The sequence below is a fragment of the Molothrus ater genome, chromosome 1, assembly GCF_012460135.2.
Source record: "Molothrus ater isolate BHLD 08-10-18 breed brown headed cowbird chromosome 1, BPBGC_Mater_1.1, whole genome shotgun sequence".
NCBI lineage: Eukaryota > Metazoa > Chordata > Aves > Passeriformes > Icteridae > Molothrus > Molothrus ater.
In genome coordinates this window covers 24,298,599-24,323,306 of record NC_050478.2, presented here as the reverse complement: position 1 = coordinate 24,323,306, position 24,708 = coordinate 24,298,599, and the positions used below count along the sequence as shown (strand labels likewise).

The following is a 24,708-nucleotide window of genomic DNA, read 5'->3' as shown; positions in this document are numbered from 1 at the left end:
TTGCAGCAATTAAAGGTAGGGCAGGTGAAAATTGATTATGTCAAAATGTGTAAGGACCTGGTGAAAATTTAAGTGATACAGGATGAGCAGAAAGATCAAAACTTTGCTGCTATAGACAAAGCAGCACCAGAATGTGTTTACTGCCTGGATGAATGCCAAATCAAAAGTGGCATTAAGAATATAAGACAACTGAGAAGATAATAGCGACCAAGCTGTTAAAAGTGGTTTGAGGTGTGGAGGAACAAAAATTCACAAGTTCCACTTTAACTTTCTCCTATTTTATTTGGCAGTTTCGTCCTGTGGTGTGACAGCCCAAGGCAATAGGAGGTGGATTTGCTATATCAGCAAGGCTCTTTTGGTTCTGCATCTCCAGAGACGTCAAACACAAACATAAAAATGGGCTACAGCAGATGGAACAATGCACAGTCTGGGAAAGCAGAGCTCTCACTAACAAGGGTGAGGAAGTACCTTCAGACTTATTAAAAAAATATTCTAATTAGGTTACAGACATAAAAAGCCAATAAAGCAGGGATCCTTGATGGTTCCCCACAGAAATTCTGACACTAAAATCAAGGACTGCTGACTGAGAAATCAACACATCATTTTAGCACTAAAAGAACTCACAGAAATACATCAGTAAGCAGAAGATAAAACTTCTAAAAGAAGCTTATGGCAAATGTGATCAGATACAGTTGCACTGACCATAGGAACTATTATAAAGGCTAGCTACAATGTTATATTATTTGAAAAATTAATTTTATTTGCTCTGATCTGTGTTTGCACTCAGCCAGATAAATCTGGAATTAAAATTACTAGATGCTTCACAATACTATGATGTTTGCATTCTGCTGAGTTTATCAGAATGGATAAGCAAGCCAAAGGGCCTGGATATTTGCTAAAGATCCTGTGACCTCTTTCAGAGCATTCTAAGGTACTTCCTGAGCATATCCACATGTTTACTGCAGATAGGCAATAACATCCAACCATCTAGCCACAACAATTAATTCTTTAAAAACATTAACTAAGGCAAAGACAATATTGATTATTTATTAAAATTCCCTCTTTATCTGTCCACTCTTTTACTTTTTTCACTTCATTCCATTCTCAGATTAAAAAAAACCAACAAAAAAACCCACCCAAAGCAACACAAAAAAAGACACAAAAAACCCAATGAACAAAAAATTTTAAAAATAAATCAATTTTAAAGTGTTTACATGACAAAAGCAGCCAAACCCACAGCTAACCAAGCAATACTGTATCCCTAGGAGAGACAATGAATGACAGAGCTGGGGGAAGAGTATCAGTAGTAAACATTTAAGCAGCTTTCTTTCTGTCAAAGACTAATTACAAATTATGTAAAAGCCAAATATTATGAAGACTTCATTTTGTATTTATCTCACTTCAAAGTTGCGTGCCACTTCAAACACATTTTAAACTTCTTTTTCTTCCTTTTTGCTTCTCCTGAATGTAAGTAACATCTTTTAAATGCCAATGATGTGCCAAAAGGTACATGAGAACTGGCTAAGTCAGAGATAATGTTCCCTTCAAATAGGGAGTCAAACTCTGGTTCAAATATCGTGGCCAAACAGCATGAGCATTTCATTCCCCTAATTTGTTCTGAAAAGCAGGCACTGCAAAAGCATGTTGAAAGCAAAAAGCAAACAGCCAGTGTGCCAATACCCCAAAGAAGCACAGGATCACTCTGACAGGGTCTCAGTGATGCATGTGCTTTTTCCTCCTGCCTTCATTAACAGAAATGATCAAATGCCTGAAAGAGAAAAATAAAGGGGCAAAACACACAGGCTGGAACAGGAAAAAAGGCTACAGACTATTTAAAGAAATCAGATGTTTTTCAGTTTTTTGGACTTGTTAAAGTTAACCCTTCCAGTAATGAAGAAAATCTGCAAGAAAATGTCTGTTGCCAGTGATTCCCTCTGTGTACCACAGCAAACAAGCAGGGTCCTGTAAAACTGCCGGCCTCAAGAGGAAGAGGAAGGGAATAGAAGCCAGAAAATTAAATAGCAGCCAGTTGAACTTTAATTTCAAGAAATGTCAAGTTACACTGAGAAAATATTGTAGCACCCAGCATTAAGCATGCAGAGAGCAAAACTAAAGCAGAATAAACTTGCTTAGCTGCTCCCTGCATCAGAGTAGCAGGTCCTGCAGATCCAGCAAAACTGGGAAATGTCAAAGACATATCACAGCCCACACAACATCTGTGTAAAAAAACTGCACAAAATAGATTTGATAAAATAATTTCAAGGTATACACGGAACTGATGCAAACTACGAGATGCTCTTCTCCTTCCTGGCCAAAAAAGAAAAAACCCAAAGTGTTAAAAAAAATTTAAAAAGTATTAAAAGCACCAGACTGATCTGAACAATAACCAAATGAAATACAGTAGGCAGAGCAGGACAGGTTAACCAGTACTGCCTGCAGACACCTTACAGCAGGTCTTACCTAATAAATTTTCTCTAGTCTTAGTTTAATTTCCTCATACTGTCACAGGAAAAGACCTGTATGTTCTAATGCTATACATGACAGGCATACCCAACTAGCAATTATTTTTAAAAGCTGCTTTGCTATAAAGACCTGAAAATATCAGGATGAAGTGTTAAAGCAGGCTTATGGCTGCTTCACCTATTTAAGGGTTGCTAATAACAGTAGTATGAGCTACAGTGTATGCTTTGGGAAGTATCTTTTCAAGATACCTACAGTTGAATTAAAACTCATCTGGAATGTGTTTTTACAACAAAAGGGTATGTATTTGCAAATAACAGGTATCAGATGAATGGGAGTGTGACTGTTTAATTGTTGGGTACTTCACTTTATCATTTAATTGTTTACACCCAAGAAGAAAATTTTTAATGAACAAGTAGAAAAATAAAATCTATCTGTGTAAGGAACAAGCCTCTCCTTCAATCTCTTTTAAAAATGTCATCTGTAACAAGAGAACGTTTTCAAGTTTGGCTGAACCCAGAGGCAAGCTTTTGTTAAGCCTTCCATCTCAATGTGAAGAGGAGACTATAAACTAATTACCTAAATTGGAAGTATAAACTATATAATTATCTAAGTTAAAATTTTGACATTTAATTTGCAAGAGAGACATTTTTACAGGACAGATCTCATGAGAACAAAAACACTTTTATTTCAGTTATCCAGAAGAACTTACGACTGAAGCAACTGATTATCTGCCAATTATGGTGAAATAGTTGACAGTTAATTACAATCATCCACCTCCACTAACTTTAAACAAAAACCAGTAAACTCTACAACCTGTCCCCAGCACATAAAGTTCTGCAGATCACACTCATAACCAATAATCTTTTAAAACTGTTCTTCTTCTGGCCTAATACTTTTTGCGTAAAATTTCAGTTTCAGAATTGTTTTGATTTAATATACATACACAATAGCAAAAATGTTAGGTTTGATTTTGCAATAACTCTAAATCTTACTGAAGAAATCCCAATCTTAAAGGAGTAAGTGGTGTTCAAAAAGCAGGGACAAAACTGTACTATCTGAAAAGGTTCTGGCAGAAGAACAGTCCACAGCAGCTGCAACATAGCAACATTTCTGCCAAGAACTTGATGTGTGCTGATGGACAAGGAAAAGCAGACTAACCCCAAATGTTTACATAAAACAGGACAGTTCCACCATCTCTGTTTAAAAACTGTAATTAATAGTTTCTGTAATATCATGAGCATCAATTACAAGAAAACAAACTGATCAAAGAAAGCATAACTTCTTATTGTATTCAAAAGCTGACAGAAAATGAAAATAGTTCAACTAATAGTTGAACTATAGAAAATAGTTCAACTAACTCCAAATAGATGCTTAATATACAAGAACTTTTGATCACAAGAAATGTACTGAAAGCAACCAATCAGGCTTTTTTTTTCTCCCCTTTGAGCTTACAGATCCCTAACTGTTCTTGAAGCTGAATGCTGAAAATTATAGGTAGGGCCAATTGCAAAAGCACATTGCTTTCAAGGTAAAAGTATTTCTTCATTATGTTGTAAATGTGTTAAGGTTTTAAATAGTATTTTATAATACTCCTACTAGGTTTTAAATTGCAAGATTAGTATTTTCTTGCTGAGGGGCACAAAACTTACCAAGCAGGTAATCTAGCCTCAACTTGCAAGAAAGTAAATCAAACATAAATAATGTAATCGCCACTCTACAGGTTTTAAGAAACCATATCTTTAAAAACCAAACTACAAACCATCTTGAGAAAGCATGCTAATAATTTTCTATTATTTACAGTCCTTTTCAAGCAAATGGTGTCTTTATAGCATTATTGAAGAGCCATAAAAGGGATCCCCAAACTTCCCAACATTTACAGTGCACACATTTCACATTGTCCTCAGGGCTGAATTGATCAGCATTGCCTTACAGCAGGCATGAGGTTCTGGTTTCAAGACTGGGTATCCTCCATGCTCTTTGTCACAAAACAAGCATGTCCCCAACCTCATTTGGGTCAGTCCCACTGACTTAGTAAACAGTTTACTTCTGGGATTTTGACTTTTTTTTTTTCAAAGGTATTAGCAGATCTTTTGCATTAAAAATTACAAGAATTTGGAAGTTACACTTCCAAATGGAAGGTTTATTTACTACTGGTTGTCTCAACCAATGCAACAATCCCTCTGTGAGGAATCACTGTGTGCTGACAGATAACTGAGAAAATCAGTCATGAACTATGTCCTAAAAAAATGAATGTCAAATGAGACTCCACATAAAACCACATGCACAGGCATCATAAGAACCTGAACCACTACCTTGCAAAAAAACCACATAAGCTGGTCTGGTCTGCTCATACACATTTTTACTGTGCCACTTTCTCGTACAAAGAAATTTTCTCAAGAAGAGCTGCTGCTGGTTCCCAAGTGCTCAGCTGTGACTCGGTGGACACCTGCATCCTGTGTTTTCCTTTTAATACAATCTGCTTATGTGAATGAATAGAGTGTTTGTAGAGTGTACACGAATCTGTAGAGTGTAGATATTTGTAGAATATATATGAATGTGTAGAGTGCTACTTCTGGAGGATCCAGAAGTAATTATTAAATTACTAACTCTGAAGCTGCTGCAGAGAAGAAATCTGTATGAAAGCTATTCTGTGCTAGATGTGCAAAGACCTGACTATGAAGTTCAGATACACATATGAAGTTCAATAAAGTGTGGCCAAATAAATCTTTGAAAGTCATACTGTTCTCTTAACTCTCAAATGAAACTGAACCCTAAACTACTTAAAAGAAATACTCACAGTGCTTTTGTTTCTTATACTTTTGATTTAGCCTAAAGGTATTGCTTTAAGGCTAAGACAAGGAGGTTACATACAGAAAACAGCTTACTCAATCTCTGTAAGCTGTCAGCACACTTCCACATAACTTACTATATGAAAGCAAATAAAGGTTTGCTAATTGGTAGACCCTTCCCTTTTATTTTTTTAAGTCTATTTATTAACAAAAAAAAGTTCATATCATACTTAAACCAGTATCTGTATTAGCAGTACGGTATTTTTAAAAAAGCCATAATTGGATTCCATTATTATTAAATTTGTAACAGTTTGAGATTGGAAGCATATCTAAAGCACTAGTTTTAAGAACATGCTTGCTCAATTGTAAAGAGTCCTTTAAGTCCTTTTATCATTGTCATAATGAAGACTTTTATTACGGTCATTTTGATTACATCATACAGAACATCCAAATTTTAAGAAAAGTTCAAATTAAAAATGTTTTTGTATCCCAATTATGACCAGCATGAGCTCATTTACTACCAACTGAAGCAGTTTGATCATTGTTTATTGTTTGGGGGTTTTTGTTTACTATCATGTGATTTATCATTTATCAGTGTAGGAAAACATACTGACACTGAATAATATGTATCACAGCTGAGGTCACATTACTGCCTTGCAAAGAAGTTAGCAGGACTAAATACATGTTCACATTTCAGATATTTCCTGTTCGCTATGTAAAACATTAATCTAAACTGCAGGAGGACTTACTTGCTGCAGTTTATAAAGTACAGTTGGTTTTGCTATGAAGTATTAGACTGCACAAAGCAGTGGAGAAGTGATTCAGCTACAGCTGAATCCTGCTCAGAGGGGACAAGGACCCCCAGCAGAAGCAAGAGGCACGTGATGCATGAGAAGGGATGGAGGGAAGAGTAGAGGAAGTGTTTCAAATTGCTGCAACCTTGCACACTGGCCACAAGTCAGAAATCTGACCTAGTCGCTCAGTGGTCCAAATAAAAACCAGGAAAGTACTTCTTTTCCAAGTATGGTTAGTATACTGCAAGCACAGTATATATTAAAGGACAGAAACTTCTTGCACTGTAATAATGGGAAAATAGAGCAGCTCCATAAGGAGTTACAGGGAATGCCTCCAATTGACCTCCATACTCTTCATACTGAACACGTTACAAAAATGCAAGAAAGAACACTTAGTGCTTTAACTTGCCAGAAGTGGAACTCCCATTCCACATCACTTTTTCCTTCACAAAGGAAATTTAAAATTCAGCTGAACAACAATAAAAGGAGTATTATTTAAAAAAAAAAAAGGTATCTGGTATAAACTAGATAGCATTAATTCAATCCTAAACAGAAACTACCAGAATTCCACACAAAGCTGGAGGGGGTGGCCACTCAATCCTCCAATTATTCCCCTAAATCCTGACAATAAATTTGAGTAAAGAGGCCTTCATTCACTCATATCTCAAAAAAAGTAATTGAGAAAGTCCAAGAGGAAAGCTAGAAATTATCCAGTCTAACTTACTGAAGCATCTTGATATAGACCACGTAGCTCAACCTTCACAGACACTGACAGATCTGTGAAATTATTCTCATCTCTATGCAAGTCTGGCCAAGTTTTGGTCACAGATTCAGAATTGTCAGATTCTGACTATCTTTATGGAAATAAAATATCGATGCTGTCATCAGGAACTGAAATGTGACAGAAATTAAGCCCGTGATAACATTACCATGGGTAGAAGACAAGGGAACAACCTCAAATTCCCAACAGGCCATGAGACTGAATGCCACAACACAAACATGAATACTTTCAGAAAGCAATTTACAAAAATTTAAAATAAGATAGGAGAATCCTTGAGCAGTTCATCCATGCAGTCTCAAGAAATACCCTTTTTATGACACAATGAAAATGAACCTTGATTTTCACAAACTCTTAAAAATAAACAAACAATAAACAAAAATACCCAGAATACTTTAACTTCCTCATAAATTAAAAAGTTTAAAATTACCATTTATAGTATAAGACTGGTTTAAGTTCATAAGATATTAATAAACGTCATGGAATGTCTTTAAGCTAACAGCAGTTAGCTAAGATTTCTTTCTTCTTTCAAATCTTACATTGAACATAGCTATTAATTTCAACTGGCAATAACATTATCTATTACACTACTATTAATGACTGAGGAAGAAAACAAACTGCTGCTATTTTTCCATTTCACTCCTAGAAATTTTTTTCAATTATTTTAACTGCTAAAAAAAATGAAGTCTGTAAAGCACTGTCAGGAACCATCACTACAGAGAAATTTAAAAATTAATTTCATAACTTGCCATTTTTCCATAATCTTTAACTGATTCATTTGCAAGTACTTCCTGTAATTAATTTTTCTTTCTGCATACACTGCCTTTGAGAAGAATATAAAGAAGCCTTTTTCTCCTTTACAGAGGCCTAGGGTTATTAGTTATCTTATGCTCCCTCTACTGACTGTATAAGAAATGACCTCAAAGCCTTTTAAGATGCTTCTCTGAGAGAAGAGTTTAGGATTTGATATAATGCTTCAAGGAATTAAAAGAGCATAAAGTACATTTCGTGGCGTGTCAAATCCTTGTGCAAGTCAGAGTAGAACATCTTTTTCTTCTTTCTAAGATAGAAGCCTCAGAAAATAAAACCTTCAGTAGCATCCATGGTATTAACTACTATACAAGCCATTTATGATACCCTGAGGAAATTTCTTCAAAATGTTTCAAGGGTTTTATATTTAGGTGGAATATGAAAACTTCAAATTTCCATTTCTGGTGTAGTTTTTAGCAATATTTCTTTATAAACTTTGCTGTTCACCTGAATCTACAAAACCTACCTACAGTCTACCATCCTCCTGTGCAGGAGAGTAATCTACTGCCAGTGTGACACGAGCACCATATTTATTTTTCACATTTTGAAAATAAATCACAAAATGACCAATGGGATATAATCCAAAAAATACATCAGGAAAAATTCCCCAAAATTAAGGAAGGTCTTAGTATACAACCTCTGTTATCCTGAAAGGTGAACAATCTTCAGAAGAGCTTACTGTTTTGCTATTCTTTTACTGAAGAAAAATGAGTCATCTATTTCTTTTTATAAAATGTCTCTTAGTAAAGATAATACTGAATTGTCTCTACTTATTACATGAATCATAATAGAAGATTTAAATATCATATTTCACTGTTACATCTAGCAAAATCTATTTAATTAGTTTTGCTGTACATTGGAAGCAAGTGATTTAATACAATAATGACCTCTACATCACGAAACCAAGCCTTCGTCATTGAACAAAGGCTTATTAGATACATTCACACTGAATGTGAAAAGAGGAAAAAAATCAAAAAGCCATGATGAAATATAATTCCTGAACATCATACACACATCCCTATTCCACTGAGCATTAACAACATCCAGGTACTTACCAGATCAATCAGACTCTCCTGGATTCTGTTCAGTGTGGTGCGTAATCTGCTGCTGCTGAGGCCCAGTCCTGTTGATTCAAACTGGAAGAAATACATTCTACTTAAGTTGGGAAAGGAAATCTCTTTGGTTTAAACTTTAAAGTTATACAGCAAAACTTGAGCTTGCAAAGACTATCTACTTGCTCACATTAAAATTTTAGCACAAAATCACAACCACACAAAATGAAAAGAAAATCAACAGAGGTCACAGCACTCAACACTGCACTGGTATGAAGAATGACCTAAGTATCTTCCATGAAGATGACAAAGTATCATTCATACCAATAAAACATCTGGTATCTTAAATACATCTTTTTGTATTTAACTTCAGGGCTGTAGATTTTCTTACTTGGGCCTGCAATGGCTCCCCACATTTCTCATTGAGCCCGGAATGGCTCCCCACAACACCATCTCTGAGCCTTGCATTCACACCACATCCAAGTCAAATGGTTTTCACTCTTCTTTCTAGCTATACAATCCCTTGTAATCATCAAATATATATCTTGCATAAGTAAAAATTATAACCACTGATCTTTATAAACAGTCATTATTACTTAATGCCTACAAAGATCTGCCTCAGAAATGTGCCATCTTCATGCTCACGGCTCAGGAGTGCATGGGGCTGATGCTCAGCTAGGATATATAGTTAAATATATATACACCTATGCTATATGTATGTATTCATTTTATTTTTATATGTATACACACACATATATATAGCTACACTAATTTCCTGCTAAGTGCAATGGATTATACCAGCTGAGGGTCTGATTTGACATGCATAATTATTGTAACTTCTTATCTTCTACTGTTAATAAAACCCCCCAACAAACTAACACAAGAAAGAAAGTGGAAAAGGGATGTGCAACAAACACAAACTGAAGTCAACACCTGGAAGGATTTGAATACAGTTCTGGTATGTGATTCACACCAAAAGGCAATTTGCTGAACATTATTTAGGGCACTGTTGTATGCTGCATTATTAGACTTCAGGGAAGGAAGTATTTACGTGAGCTTACGTGACCTCCTCCCCTGTGTGAATAAGGACAGGTATAATTTAGGTCACCATTTACTGCATCCAAAGTTTCTAATTTAAAATGTCCATCTGCCCCAATCCTCCTATATATTAAATGACAATTTACATCTGAGTTGAATTCCCACTGAAAGTACACTCTGATGAAATCTATAACCTGATCTAGGAGACACATCCACAAGAACAGAACCTCATGGCTTCACCATGAACATTTCACTCATCAGTACAGCTGACTAAATTCATACAAGTTCTTGCTATTTCTATTTGCCAAACTAGAGATTTTTTAATTCCATAAATTGATGGCCTAGTAAGGCTAGTAAGCAGAGCATTAAACAATTTGCAGAACAATTCTGGTCATCACCAATTTTACCTCCTGTCATTAACCTCTTATAGTAATTACCTCTTATAATCTCCTACAGTTACTTTAAAAAGTAAGTTTACAAATTAGTGCAATGCCCTGTCAAAAAAAAAAAAAAGAAAAATAGAAAATCACCTCAATTTGTTTCTGCTAAGGAAAACTATTTTGTGGCATGTTCATGAATGTCTTAAATTTTAGTGAGTCAATGTTAAATACAGGCAATCCTTTTAATTTTTTCTTGCTCCATAATTTGAGATAAGGCCAGCTTAATTTGCAGCCCACAAATAAAAATGTTTTGAAAGCAATTCTGGTTACAACAGTGTTTAATTTTTGGAAGTGAAGAAAGCTAATACTGATTACATAGGACAATGATTTGAACAAGGTCTGGAAAAAGCAATGACAGCATCATGAACAGACATAGAACTCAACACATATGTTTTAAATCCCTGGTTTTCACTAAGCTGGCAATGAACTCTGTATAACCAATCACTCTCCTTATGTGTGTACTAACTCACATATACAAAATAACCATAATTTTCACATATAATTTTAAACATTTAAGCAAGTTATACCAGCATACTCTAAGAATCCCATTTGACATTATTTCCTGAATAAAAATAAAACAGGAACTCTCTGAGTGGTCTAAATCACATACCATCACCCATCTCTAATTTCTAAAGGTTTTAGAAACACTATGGGGAGTGAGGACATTTAAGCAGCATTACAAGAGGGTTTATTACAATCACAAACCCTTGCAAGCATTGTGTTTCCCATGGAAAACAATCTGTCAAAACAAATACTAGGCACAGTACACAAACATCACAATTTTACCACCCATCTGCTAGAACATTTACCTGCCTAGCACTGTGCTGTTCTCTGTTAGAAGCACAGAGTGAGGAAGCTGGTATGGGCTTTAGAAACACAAAACAGGAGGTGCAAAAAAATAACAATAAATGCAACACAATGTGAATAGCAGAGCAACTAAGCCAATGGAAATCAATTATCTTAAAAAACAAACTAAGAAGCCCCAAACCAAACCCCAAACAAACAAACAAACAGAAAAGCCAACAAAAGGAAAACACCCTCCACCCATCTTGTAAACACAACTTGCAAATACATTTGTCCTGCCAAACAGTTCAAAACCTTTTAGAACCATATGTTGAGTCTGAAAATTCATTACAATTTGCCAGCAAATGATGATGGATTTGGAACCCCTCGACACTGTTACTTGTGGAGTAATTTAGGGGTCAAGATAGGAGAAAGTTGTTTTCACATGCAGCTATTAAGACAATTCTATTGACAGCTGATCTATGTTACGTAAAGACATTGCTGACAAGCATTTTTTTCAACTACAAGATCACTCAAAAAAACATTGTTTTCATTAATGCAAGTAGTTTGCCAGAAAAATACTAGATATGAAAAAGTGTCTTTCAAATTTCTTAAACTTAAGTTTTCATGGCCCCCTTTTTCTACATTCGCTATTCTCATGTAAACTAGAGAAATACATACAGAAAAATTCAATCACCTTATATTGTCTAGGCTGAAACCACCCTTCTGCAATCTCCTTTGCTACCCCCTTTCTACTACTACTTCTAGGTATTTCACATTGTCTTTCCTCCTGTTCAATAGTGCTGGGAAAAAGAATAGAGAATCTATCTATTCAAAACATAATATGATTAATGTCTCACTGACAATAATGTTCCCAGTACTTCCTTCCCTTATTGCTGATCTTATCAGCCTTTTCTTACTCCTACATTCAAATCCATTTTATTGCCACTGATTTTTCTGGGAATTACATATTAGACAGCATTTTTGGCAAAGAGATCTCTGTATTTTCATTCTCTGTGTACAGTGATACTTGAAAATGAAAAATGCTTCTACCTACCATGTCATTTCGGCCAAAAAATGTATAGACTGCATACAGATAGTAATCAAAGAGCTGGGACATGAAGTGGATCACATCAAATGCAATAGGCTTCAGAATATTCATCATCTGCATATATTTCCCTTAAAAAATCAAATACAGAAGATCAGTTTCCTCAGCACAAGTGCTACAAAGTTCAGACAAACTCAAAGCCAACTTTACCAAGCATATTATGTAGCCTTCATCGTTTATTAACAACAAATTAATAATAGTTTACAGGCTGGAAAGGTTTAAAAACAAAGCTAAAATGATGGCTTAAGACATCAATACTTCTCAAAATATAGATGTTAATCCATTTTAAAATGTAATCAACCGTTCTCAGCCTTCTGGTACCAAATTCAACACACAACTGTCTGGATCCTCTACAAGTTTCAGCTTCATTTAGGTAAAAAATAATTATCTGCTAAAGCAGTGTCTGGCAAGTGCTATATAGAGCCACTGAAGATTTTATGCTTTAGTGTGTTTATATATGCACATATGGATATTTTTCAAGCAATAGAAAAACACAGTATAAAAATGATATGTCCAAGATTGGATTTTACCCAACAACTGTAGGAGTTATGAGCTTCACATCAGTGATACAGCATTTTCTGCTCTCCTTCCTTTCTATCCTGTGGTAAGACTCTCAAGTAGTTTTAAGTTTGAAATGTTTCCAGGGAGAGAGACTATGAGTACACTGGAGCATCCAGGGAGAAGAATAATTCCTTCTCTTCCTTACTATTCTCTGTTGTAACATATTGGACTTCAGAAAATAATTTTTATTTAAAATAATAAAAAACCTCAGCCTCAGGATCTTCATCTATATGTTATCTGAATCAAACTGATCATAGGATTTGAAGTCCAAAAGGTATTTCTCCTTACAAGCCTAGTTCACAGGGCCTATAGTTTTCACTTATTTTTGTTTCCAGCACAGGACATGGCTCTTCATTGGGTCAAAAAAGAAGCACATTTAATGAAAACCCTGATATTACAGAGACCCCCGCATTTCCTGCTAGATACCTCAAAAATGACATCCTGCTGGTCCTTTTACTGTTCTAAAAACATAACATATAACAAATGTTATTTTGTTACCAACAAACTGTTTGGTTATTACCGTAAGAGACAGACAGCAATTTTTTAACCAAAACACAAATACAGTCCACCCCAGCACATAGGATACAGCAGGTCATTTCACAAATTGTCAGATTCCAGATATGTTTAGATGTGACAGGTTAGAGAAATTACAGGAAGGTGCTAAAACAATTTCTTTTTCCTGTAGTCAACAACACTCATCTTCAAGTTAATACTCTGCCCAGAGAAGTAATCTACTAATAGATAGAGAAAATATTGGTTGAATCAGAGAAACTGGGGAGCAAAGAAACAAAAGCTAGCTTTTAATAAAGGGGGAGTTACTTTAATTTTTCAAGCAAGTAATTGTGTAGGTCAGCAAAGATAACTAACTTGAAACAGGCATGATACAGCTACATACCTGATAAAATGGTAGAGCACTAGAGTAAGAACCAAGCAATAGCCTGACATTGCTACCTTCCAGGTTTCTATCTAATTTAGACTCCTTATTGAATGACTACACCCTGTTTGCTGAGACATGCAAGCATATGTTTTGTTATTTTTAGAGATTTGACAGAGGTTGTAATAATTGATATTTGTCACTTTAGCCCTTTTGTTACCTCTATACTACTTAATTATTAATGTTTTGACCCATAGTACTATGAACAAACTGAAAAGTGGACTTAAAAAATTCTATTTGTCTTCTAAAAGGGAATATCCAATGCACAGTCCAATGTGGAAATTTTTGGATGCTTGTGAAAGGATGGTACTGGTACCCTAATTAAAGCAAGCGTCACCTTCATCCATACTATCTGAATATTCTGTATTGGACAGGCTGACTTTTTCCACTTACTCTGTGATAAACATATTTTTCTATTTGCCTGCAATCCAATATGAGTGATGAGTCACAATCTGGACAGTTAAGACTTACAAGTATCTGTGCAGCTGGCATCAATACTGAAGGTAATCTCTTGGGTAGTGTCTTATGCTTTTCCAAAGGGCTATGCACTACACACTGCCCTGTAGTACTGTACCTATAAAAATCTTCCAGTGCCAAGAACATTTCTCTATTACTACATCACTCAGCATCTTGACACAACAAGTGTTCCAAGAACATTTCCTCCTTGTTGCTCTCTCTCACAGGACACCAGTTTTTAATGTATACACATTGTTACCTATACTTGGGCTGAAGTTACTGTTTTGGGTTAAAAAGGGATATATAAGAATACTTTCAAACAGCACAAACACAGTCCAAAGCCACATCAAAATAGAAATTTCCAGAAATACTTGAAAAAAAGCACCTTAAGTTTCAGCAACTGAAAGTAGCTTGAATTTCTAGATGCTCTAGATAGCTTAAACTGCTAACATTTGCCAGGTTTCTTTTGAAGTATTGTTTGCAGAACTCCTTCTGTCCTTAAGGATAGCAAGTAGAGAGCATTCTTTATCAGACTAATCTATACAAAACGGATGCACCTCACAAATTAGCGCACACAAATTCTTGCCAACAAATCTTTACCAGGCCAACCTGGTAAAGTGAGCTTTAAACTAGGAAAGATGGAGTAAGGGGAAAGTTACAGTGACCATGCATGCAGAAAAACAAGATTTAAGTGGGATACCTCCAGCAGGTACAAGCAGCCAAAGACATAAAACAGGACTATGGGACATCCCCTTGCACTCCCACTGGGATATTGCCACACTGAAACACCTCTATGAAGTGCCTGTACACCAATGCACAGAGTAGGAACAAACAGGAGGAATTAGAGATGTGTATGCAGTCACAGAGCTTTGATCTCATTGCAGCTATGGAGGTATGTTGGGATAGCTTGTGTGACTGGAATATTGTCATGAAGGGCTACATGCTGCTTAGGAAAGACAGACCTGGAAAGCACAGTGCTGGAGTGGTGCTGGATGTGAGGCAACACCTGGAGCTCTGTCTCGGGGTGGATGACGAGTCAGTCCAGAGCTCAAGTGTTAGGATAACAGGGCAGACTAGTAAGTGTGGCGCTGTCAGGGGTGTTTGCTACAGGCCACCTGATGAGGAGAAGGAAGTGGATGAAGTCTTTTAACAGAAAAGTAGAAGCAGCTTCATGGTCACAGGCCCTGGTTCTCATAGGGAACTTCAGTCATCCTAACATCTGCTAGAAGAACAAAACAGCAAAGCACAAACAGTAAAGCATTGACAACAACTTCCTGACAGAGATGGTGGAAGATACCAATGAGGAATGGTGTGTTGCTCAACCTTATACAAATGAACAAGGAAGGACTTGTTAGAGGTGTGAAAGCTGGGGACAGCCTTGGTTGGCTACAGTGACCATGAGATTGTGGAGTTCAGTATCCTGCATGAAGGAAGCAAGGCAGCAAGCCAAATTGCAACCCTGGCCTTCTCAAGAGCTAACTTCAGCATCTTTGGGGATGTTCCTGGAAGAATCCCATGGGGAGCTCTGCAGGAAAAAAGGGTCCAAGAGAGATGGTCAATATTCAAGCACCACTTCCTCCAGGCTCAAGAACAGTGCATCCTGATGAGCAAGAAATTGGGCAAAGGGGGCAAAAGACCAGCATGGATGAACAAGGAACATCTGCCAAAAGTCACTAAAGCAGGACAAATACAGGAGGTAGAAGCAGGGACAGGCCACTTGGAATTAATATAGAGATGTTGCTGGAGTGAGCAGACAAAGACAAAAAAAAGCTAAGGCCCACCTGGAATTAAATATGGTCAAGAATGTCAAGGACAACGAGAAGGACTTCTTCAAATACATCAACAACAAAAGGCCTGCTACTAAATGGAGAAGGAACCCTGGTGAGGGGACACAGGAAAGGCTGATATACCAAATGCCTTCTGTGCATCAGATTTCATTGGCAAGACCTTGGGAATCCCTGTCCCAGGTGACTGGGAAAAAGGAATGGTGGAAGGAAGACACAAGAGCAAAAACACTGCTTTGAAGGAAGAAGTCTGTTGAAAGATTGTGTGAAAGACTTTGAAAGTCTGTTGAAAGACTGTGTGATTTAAGGTTTTTGAAGTCACAAGAGGTTCTATGTTATGTTACCAATCACTCACTTCAGCTAACAACTTCTGCTGTGAGGTTGGTCATCACTATTATGATTTTCTTGCAAGATAATGGGGTTTAAAGCAAGCAAAATCTCAGAATTTGTCCTCAAAACCCATTCTCAACACAAGCAAAAATAAGGCCAAAAAAGCATTAAAACCCATCAATATAAGAAATACCCAGTAAACTACTTCTTAGGTCAGAATGATACTAATTAAGAGATCACTGAATCAATATATACAATGACATAATCATTAATTATTCTTGTTGATATATAGTGCTTAGTTGAATTATTCCATACAAATTTAACACAGATTTATTCTTCCTTTACATTTTAAGTCAACATGCAATGGCTTGATAGGAAAAATTAACCTTATAAATTAGTCTAATGGCTACTTCATACTAAAAAGAGAACTAATTACCTTAGTTAATTAATGTGAGAGAAATCTGGAAAATGAACTGTTAATTTGAAATTCAAACAAAATTGTAGCTGCTCCCACTTCAATCATACATTAGCAACTCATTTATATAGTTTATAAATATTAAACTACTTTTTTAATTATTCATTTACCCTCCATACAAAGCATACAGCACATAGAAATACTTCAAAATGGTTACAACAAACACTGTCATACTCATTCAGTATGACGCAATGGGCACTACTACTTTCCTAAAAAGTAAGACAATTATTTCTGTTACTTGATTGGGCAACTTAAATCTGCATCTTCATCACTATGACTGAAAAACAGCAAAGGAAAACATAAAAGACGGAAAAAAGTAATCCAAATAACTACTGATCCACTGTTTTAACTTTAAGGATGTAGAATTTCAGATGGTTTTGAAGAAATTATGGAAATGACAGAAAGAGAAATATGGAGGCAAAATTAAGATAAATCATGGATCTAACATAAGTGAACTGTACTAGACTAAAGTACATGATTTTCCACACAAAGGACACAGTACATTTCATCTATCTGGGATTTGGTAAAAGTATTAATATAACAACATTGCACAGTACATAAATGAAGCTAAAGTGTGTTGGAAAGGGAAGTAACTAAAAAAGCTACTGGTGGAGTTCCCAGCAATCGGCCATCTTGTTAACATTTTCATGAATTACTCTGGCACAAAAATAAGAGTGATAATAGAAAAAAATAAAGAGGCACTATCAAAACAGAAAAGGACTGACATAATGTACAGGAGTACTTGATGACTGTTATAATAAGAATTGGGTGAAATTCAGTAGCACAAATTGTAAATCCATGCATTTAGGGGACAATTAATTAAAAACATGCATCTTTCTACTATAAACTAGCAGCTTATCTCTTGGAAAAAACTGGCAAAGTGAAGGATCTGCTGGCTGTACAAGGTCATTACACATTGCCAGTACAAGGAAGCTGTAAGAAATCAAAAGAGGTGCAAAATGGAAGGAACTTAGGACCATGATGCAATGATATAAGAATTGGACAATGCAGAAAGATCTCATCCAACATATTGCAAGATTTTGGTAAGATTACAAGAGCAGAAAATTTGAAGTTTCTGGTGGATAAATACAGGGGACACTAGAAATCTTGGCACATTGTTTAGCAAATCAAAGACTGAGAAGAAATAGGATTGCTTCCTGTAAAAACAGCAGAACAGTATGCATTGAAAAACAAAATTATCTGTTAAACCTCAAAATTTCTTTTGTCATAAGATCAAGTCAGCAGAAAATAGGAGGATAATTTTTTTATATTCTTTAGGCTGACAAGGCTTCTGAAATAGAATTCCTATTAGAATGAGTGGTGGGAATAGAAGTATATTTAAGCTGAAGCTCAAACAAGCATATTTATAGGTGGTACTAAATGACATCTTCCTCATGCAGGAGGTGCTTTCCAAGTCCATGTTTTAAATAACTTCACTATAATACAAAATATTACAAATACTATCACATTACCAAAACAATATAAAACACCTCAAACAGCAGAAAATTTGAAAATTAATAATAATTCCAGAAGGAGAAAAAAGCATATATATGAGCATTTAAAACAATGTTTAATTTTGGGGTTATCAATATAATCTACAAATAGTTTTCTTGATATAAAATTGGAAAACCAGAATTACTGCTTCACCTACTGGTACAGTGTTTTATGGCAGGGACAGAGGCTGAAGTTTGCATGAAAGTGCCATGAGTGGTTTCTATACTCAATTCTAAATTTTCTTAGAGCAAAACCTTATAGCAGAAAGAGCAAACAAATCTCTCCAACTGAAGTCACAGATCAATCACAGAAAAGTCTCAACAGAATAAACTCTCATTTCAGGTCTATATGGTAAATTCTCAAGGAAAAAAAAGGTTTTTAGCAAACCTGCAAAGAAGATTTAGAAAATTAATTCCTGACTTTCATGCTGCCCTCAAAGGGAGCAAAAGGTGTTATAACCAGGTGTTGGAGTAACCTTTTTTAAAAGGGCTTACTCTGAAGTGCAACAATCATTTTCAAATGCCTTTAAAGGCAAACCTCATTAATGAAACACATACAGAATTCCTCTCTTTCCTGCCTACTCAGATATATTTAGGCAGTTACTTTCCCTTCTCTATAAATAAAACATAACTCAGTAGCAGAAAACAGCTATTGTACAATTATCTAGATCATCACACAGAAGGCATGATCACAAAAAATCAATCCCACCACATCTAGAATTGGAGGCAAGTGTTTTCATAGAAAAAGTTGGCAAGAAAAGCCCTCAAGAAGTGGCCCAGTGCAACCTCCTTGCTCAGAGCAGGCCTAAAGACACAAGGCTGCTCAGCAGCCTGTCCAGTCACATCTTGATGACCCAGCAGGGATAAAGATTCCCTAAACTTCCTAGGGATTACTAGGATAAATGGTGAGCTCTTCTAGTTGATTACTATGTAGTAAAAACAGTTATTCTGAGTGCGAGAATTTGAATAATGAAATGGAAAAAAAAACCCTAGTCATAAAGTTCTTACTTTTGCAACTATTTTACTTTAAAATAAATCTTGCTTCCTATATCTACTCTTATAACACATTCAATATTTCAGACAAATAAACTAGCACTATAGGTTAAAACCAACATATGCATGCAGATTAATTTTCCAGGTAAAAATAATGCACAAGATATAAGCAAATTTGTCTATTTAATTAAGGAATTTGTTTGGTGCTTTATTTCTATTTTATTAACATTTTCAAAGAGCAGAAATAGAGCCCAACTAAGTATATTTTTCAGGGCCTTAAATATCATTTAACATATTTGCTATAATCCATAAGTTTGTACAAAAATAAAAAAGAATTCATAAAAAAACAACAATTATTCTACATACCAACAAGCCTTATTACATTCAGTGTAGTGTTGGTTAGAATAGGTGCATTCACTTTATTGAGGTTATAATCTGATCTCTTTCTGCTCCTCAGAGTTTCTCGAGAAACACTTTAAAAAATACAAAACAAAATACAGCAAATATGAAAACATTCAAAGACATACAAATGAAATTTAGTGGAAAATGTATTATTCCTCCCCCCTTCTTTCACATGACAGTATGTCTTCCAGTGCAGAATTTTATTTATGCCAAAGCACAGCAGGGTTAGGATTCTAACATTTAAGAAAGAAGCCTGATCTAATTTACACAGAATTGTGCTACAGAAGGAATTTTTGTCTTTTATTCTAATGCTGGAATGCTGCAGGCCTCTGTCTTGCCCAGTCATTTTAGTCTTTCACTCTGAATGAAATTCATAATTCACAGAGAGAATAAAAACAGCACAAGTCACAACAAAACAGAGGCAGATTTGTCGGCTACAGCTGAAAGTTACTACCTAGAAATACAAGCAATTTTGTGGAAGGTGAGACTAAAAAGTGATTAACTTTTTCATAAATTTTAGTCCTGAAACAGGCAGGAAGTTGGACTCGATAATTATCCAACAAGACACATTTTAATTTTCTTTAAGAGAAACCCTCTGCCAGTTGCCATACCTCAAAATTATATTCTTCCAAAAATTTCAATTTCACAGCACAAACCTATGGACAGCAACTCTTGCTTGTTCCAATTAAATGATTTTTAACTATATCTCCATCACTTCTTTGAAAGGAGGCAGTTTACATGGTATACCTTAGAGAAAGAATCATACTAACAATTTTATCCTAAAGAGTTAACTTGTAACTACTCTGCTACTCTGCTTTGATCCAAGTGATGGCATTCTAGTTGTCCTGCAAACCCTACATAAAAAATGTTAGCTTGCTTCACAGAGTCCCAATGTACATCTAAGTTGTACAGTGTCCTAGACAGAAACTTGTTTTCAGATCCTTTTAGAGGATACTAAGTTGGCTTTTTTTATATGAATATATATAAATAAAATACTTTTTATATACATCAAAATAGAATATGCATATTCATTTATATATATCTATGGTGTATTAAAGAAAAAGATAACTTAAAATTGAAAAGTACTGCCTTCAAGCTATGGAATAGTCTTATTTTTTTTCTTAACCTGTAGAAGTTTATTGTTGTGCAGAAGCCCAAAACTCAAAGCATTTGTCTGCAAACAACCATTTTTGACACAACAGAAATTACATATATGCACAAAAGCTGCTATAGAAGGACCTTCAGTTAACATCTAGTCCTTATTAACCAGTTTTCCACTACCTGCTTCAGAGATCCTTCATCTGCTTTCAAAATGTTCCTTTCTTCAGGTTTTCTCTGCAATAATGATGAGTGATTTAATGTTCCTCCCCACTCTAGAGATCTAAGTGCTGAGCCTTCTAACTGTGCAGGCAGCGTAATATTTGATTATTATTCCACTGTTGTAGATTACAGAAACTGAACTAATTAGAATACTGAGATGAAAAGCATGTGAATTAGACCAAGGACCCACACAGCCAACTTACCTTTTTATTGGGGCATCTCCTGTCTGCTCATCCACATAATCTCTTTTCAACTCTTCAGGTACATCACTGTCACTGTCATACTCTTGATATGCACTTTTTTCTTGTTCATCTGATTCATACTGGTAACAAAAAAAAAAAAAAAAAGTAAAAAATAAATTGACTACCAATATTACTACCATTATTTTTCTTATAATATTATCACTCATTTAATGTTGCACTTTGGTCGCTTTTTGGCTTTTACCTTGACTGGGATACAAATAACTTTGCTGGTTGAAAGACTGCTGTCAATGTTCTTTAAAAATGCAAGAGGCAAATTATATTATGTTGATTAGGTAAATATCTGCATTTCAGCTACCAATAATTTGTGTTGCTTTCTAGCTGATGTATAAAGTACCCACATATTTGAGCTTTTATTATTTTGTTATAATCTGAAAAAAAACAGTAATAAATCCTCAAAATTCATCCACACAGTGGCAGTAAAAAAAAAGGAAAAACACCTGGCACTGCATAATAGTTAATTATTATTGCAAGAAGAACTAAACTATTGCTTCACAAAAAATACTTCTTTATACTGTATACATTTAATAAAGAAAACAACCCAATACCAAAAAAATAACTTGCAGTTATGCAGAATGCACCTGCACTTGAAGAGAGACACTTTTCCTTAACACATACACTGCTTTGAAGTCACTTTATCCACAGAGTGACACAGGCAACGCACTCTGGTTCCGGGATCCTTAAGAAATAGCAGGCAAAACACACTAGGACCTGTATTTTTTTCAGTCACACATGCCTTGGCCCCAAGGTTGCTTAGAGTTTTCAAGGCTAGCACTGTGAAAGCACTATGTACAAAAGCAAGAACCTCACAGTAGAAACAAATTCAACACAAAACCAGCTCAGGTGGAAAAAAGAGAATGTAGTATGAGACACTCAAAAGAAATGTTCAGACCAATAGAATTCCCAGGCAAAATATCTGCATCATGAACATTTTAAACAAAGGAAAGCTGTAAAGAAAGCAGCTAGTTTATTTCAAAAATGAGCTGAGGACAGCCTTGACTAAGGACAAAAAACCACAGTTTATCTAACTTGACTGGGACATTAGCACAAAGAATTAGCACCACTTATTATGCATTAGCATATAATAAATGACGTGATGATTCAATTAAAATCCAGTGACAGTAAAATGATAAATTGACCACAAATTTTTAACTACAGTTCACATTGATGTAAGAATCTATCAGTTGACATTAATGAACTGTCTTAATATCATAGAATAGGAGGGATTTAGAGATTACTTTATTTTTTAACAGGAAAAACACTTTTATTAAGTCCTCTCAATCTAATGCAATTAATGATCTGGAACAGCTATTTATGAGATAAATGCATTTGTATTTTAAAGTATGCATTAAATAACAACTATTAAATAGTGACCTCAATCTGAAGAGACCTTATAAATCTATTTTGAATATACACAGTCTGCAGTAAAGTTTTGAAGTGCTAAAATAATTCAGGTATCTTGTAGCAATAATGAGGTAAAGTGTTAAGGCAATCCACTCAAACCAACCCACAAGAAGCTGTAAGATTCATCAAAGTTGAAGAGTGTTACAATACTGGAAGTTAACTGTGGCACAACAGACATTTGAAGAAGCTACAGAAAAGGGACATAAAACATCTCACCAAAACTCAAGATACAAAGCTGAGCTAATTGGGTCCAGGGGCCCCATTCTGCAACATCTAAGCACTTAAAAAGACTTTAAAATTCTCAAAAGAAATCCTGAGAAGTCTTCCCACCCTACAGATAAACTGTATATTAAATGTTTATGTCCTTATCGTGCTACTTCTTTCTACATTTGGCAACATGCCTATATTCTCTGGAAACAAAATTTTGCAACCTCCATCTGAAATAATTCCAATTTTCAGTGCTAAAATGTCCCTCCACCTTAATTGGTCAGTCACTGAAACACAAAACCTTAGTAAAAATTTTATCCTGCGTTATTTAAGCAGGTTTTTTATCTTTCTGTGTAAAGAATAACAAAATAGGTGTACCTTCTACCTCTTAAACAGGAGTTCTTTCTGTGTCAGCACTTTGGAACAGACAGCTGTGAAACATTAAAGGTTAATGGCTTAAGAAATTGGCAATTTGCAAGAGCAGCAGGTGCTCTGCTGAGGCCAGGTTTGCACAGCCAACTGTGTGCTGGCAAAACCTCTGATCTCCATAAGACAGAAGAGGTGCACACCCACCACCAAAGGATGACCATGAAAAACCAGCCTTTGTTTAGCAACAAGCCATTTTTTGACCCAAATACGGAAAAAGGTCAGTAATAAACAGATCCTGCAAGGCAGAATAATGCTTTTTATCATGACAATGTCTCCTTCCCATGAGGAGGTATTCACATAAGCCTTAAGGTATTCACCCCTTCTGATAAAGCATAATTGGCTCAACTAAGCCAGGTCAAACAGCAATCAAGTTATTTAGAAGGGGCCACAAACCACCAAAGACCCCCAAAATGCCCCCAGACTCATTTCTGCAGCCTTCCACCAGAGGACTGCACACAATCCACCGTGTTGCAGCAGCCAAAAACACCCCTCCAGTGGAGGTAGCTGGCTACTCTCCCCTGAACATGAATATCTATTAACCCAGTGAACTTTCATGTTTGGTGGTTTCCCTCAGCCCCAACAGATCAAGATTGTGGCCATCAGTTTGACCAGCAGACACTGAAATTGTAAAAACCAAGTCCCAGTTAGATCCAGGAGTTGTATTATCTTTCCACTATCTACTCTTACCTTTTCCTTCTTTTTTCTTTGTATATTTCATTAAGTTATATCTTGATACTTTTATATTGCTCTATTACTGTAGATAACAACATGCTAGATAAAATGGCTACATACCTCATTTCCACTGAAACCAAATCATTCTAAAATAAACCTGGCATATGTACATACGTACATATGTATGTATAAACACCAATCATTCAGTGTTGTTTCACTCTAATCCATCCCAAAGGATCTATTAACAAGTACCTCACTACCCTGCCTCTGGGACAGAAATGCAGAGAGGAGACTAAAAATGTCAAAAGGGAAAGTACGGACAATCATCTGTAAAGTACAGTCACCTCAGTCATAAAATACCTTCTCTTCCAGTACCAGCCCTGGGAGATATCCTGTACACAAGTTAATTAACTTGCTCTGTGCCTCCATTCAGAGAGACAAATTTCTGTCTGTTTTACACTTGTGTTTTGTAGCTCATGCAGGTTTCAGAGTGCCAGTAAGACCTGCAGGACCACTACTTCTCTCATGAGCCTGCAGTCTCTGTGACAGAGGTTCCTTCGAACAATAACAATTCAGTGATTCTGTCTTACTGACAGAAGGCAGCAGTGTGACACTTCACACTGGCAAAAGCCAACAAAACAGTGTCTACAATATGTTCATCAGCATCTGCTACCTAGTTTTTCATCAAACGATTTAATGCTTGCAAAAGCTTAGCACAGAGTAAGACAATGTCTTCTAAATTTTTCTTTGAGCAAGGAGAAACAGATTCTGAAGGTTAAAATGTTAGAAATGGAAAGACTGAAGAAGGTCTGTCCTAACTTGTATACAGAGTTTTCATGTCTCATACAAATGTGCAGAGAGAAATAAAAACACCTCAGCCTATCCATAGCCAAGAAACGAAGACAATTCTACAAACACTTTCTACAAGTGTAA

General features: G+C 35.7%; 1 protein-coding gene across 1 annotated transcript in view; it reads right to left on the bottom strand.

Moving 5' to 3' along the window:
• The window catches only part of VPS50 (VPS50 subunit of EARP/GARPII complex), an 80,727-nt gene that overhangs the window by 11,153 nt on the left and 44,866 nt on the right, over positions 1 to 24,708 (bottom strand). Inside the window, 4 exon segments of the mRNA XM_036406121.1 lie at positions 8,690 to 8,770; positions 12,005 to 12,126; positions 19,448 to 19,554; positions 21,007 to 21,125. Coding sequence (XP_036262014.1) covers positions 8,690 to 8,770; positions 12,005 to 12,126; positions 19,448 to 19,554; positions 21,007 to 21,125 — 429 coding nt within the window.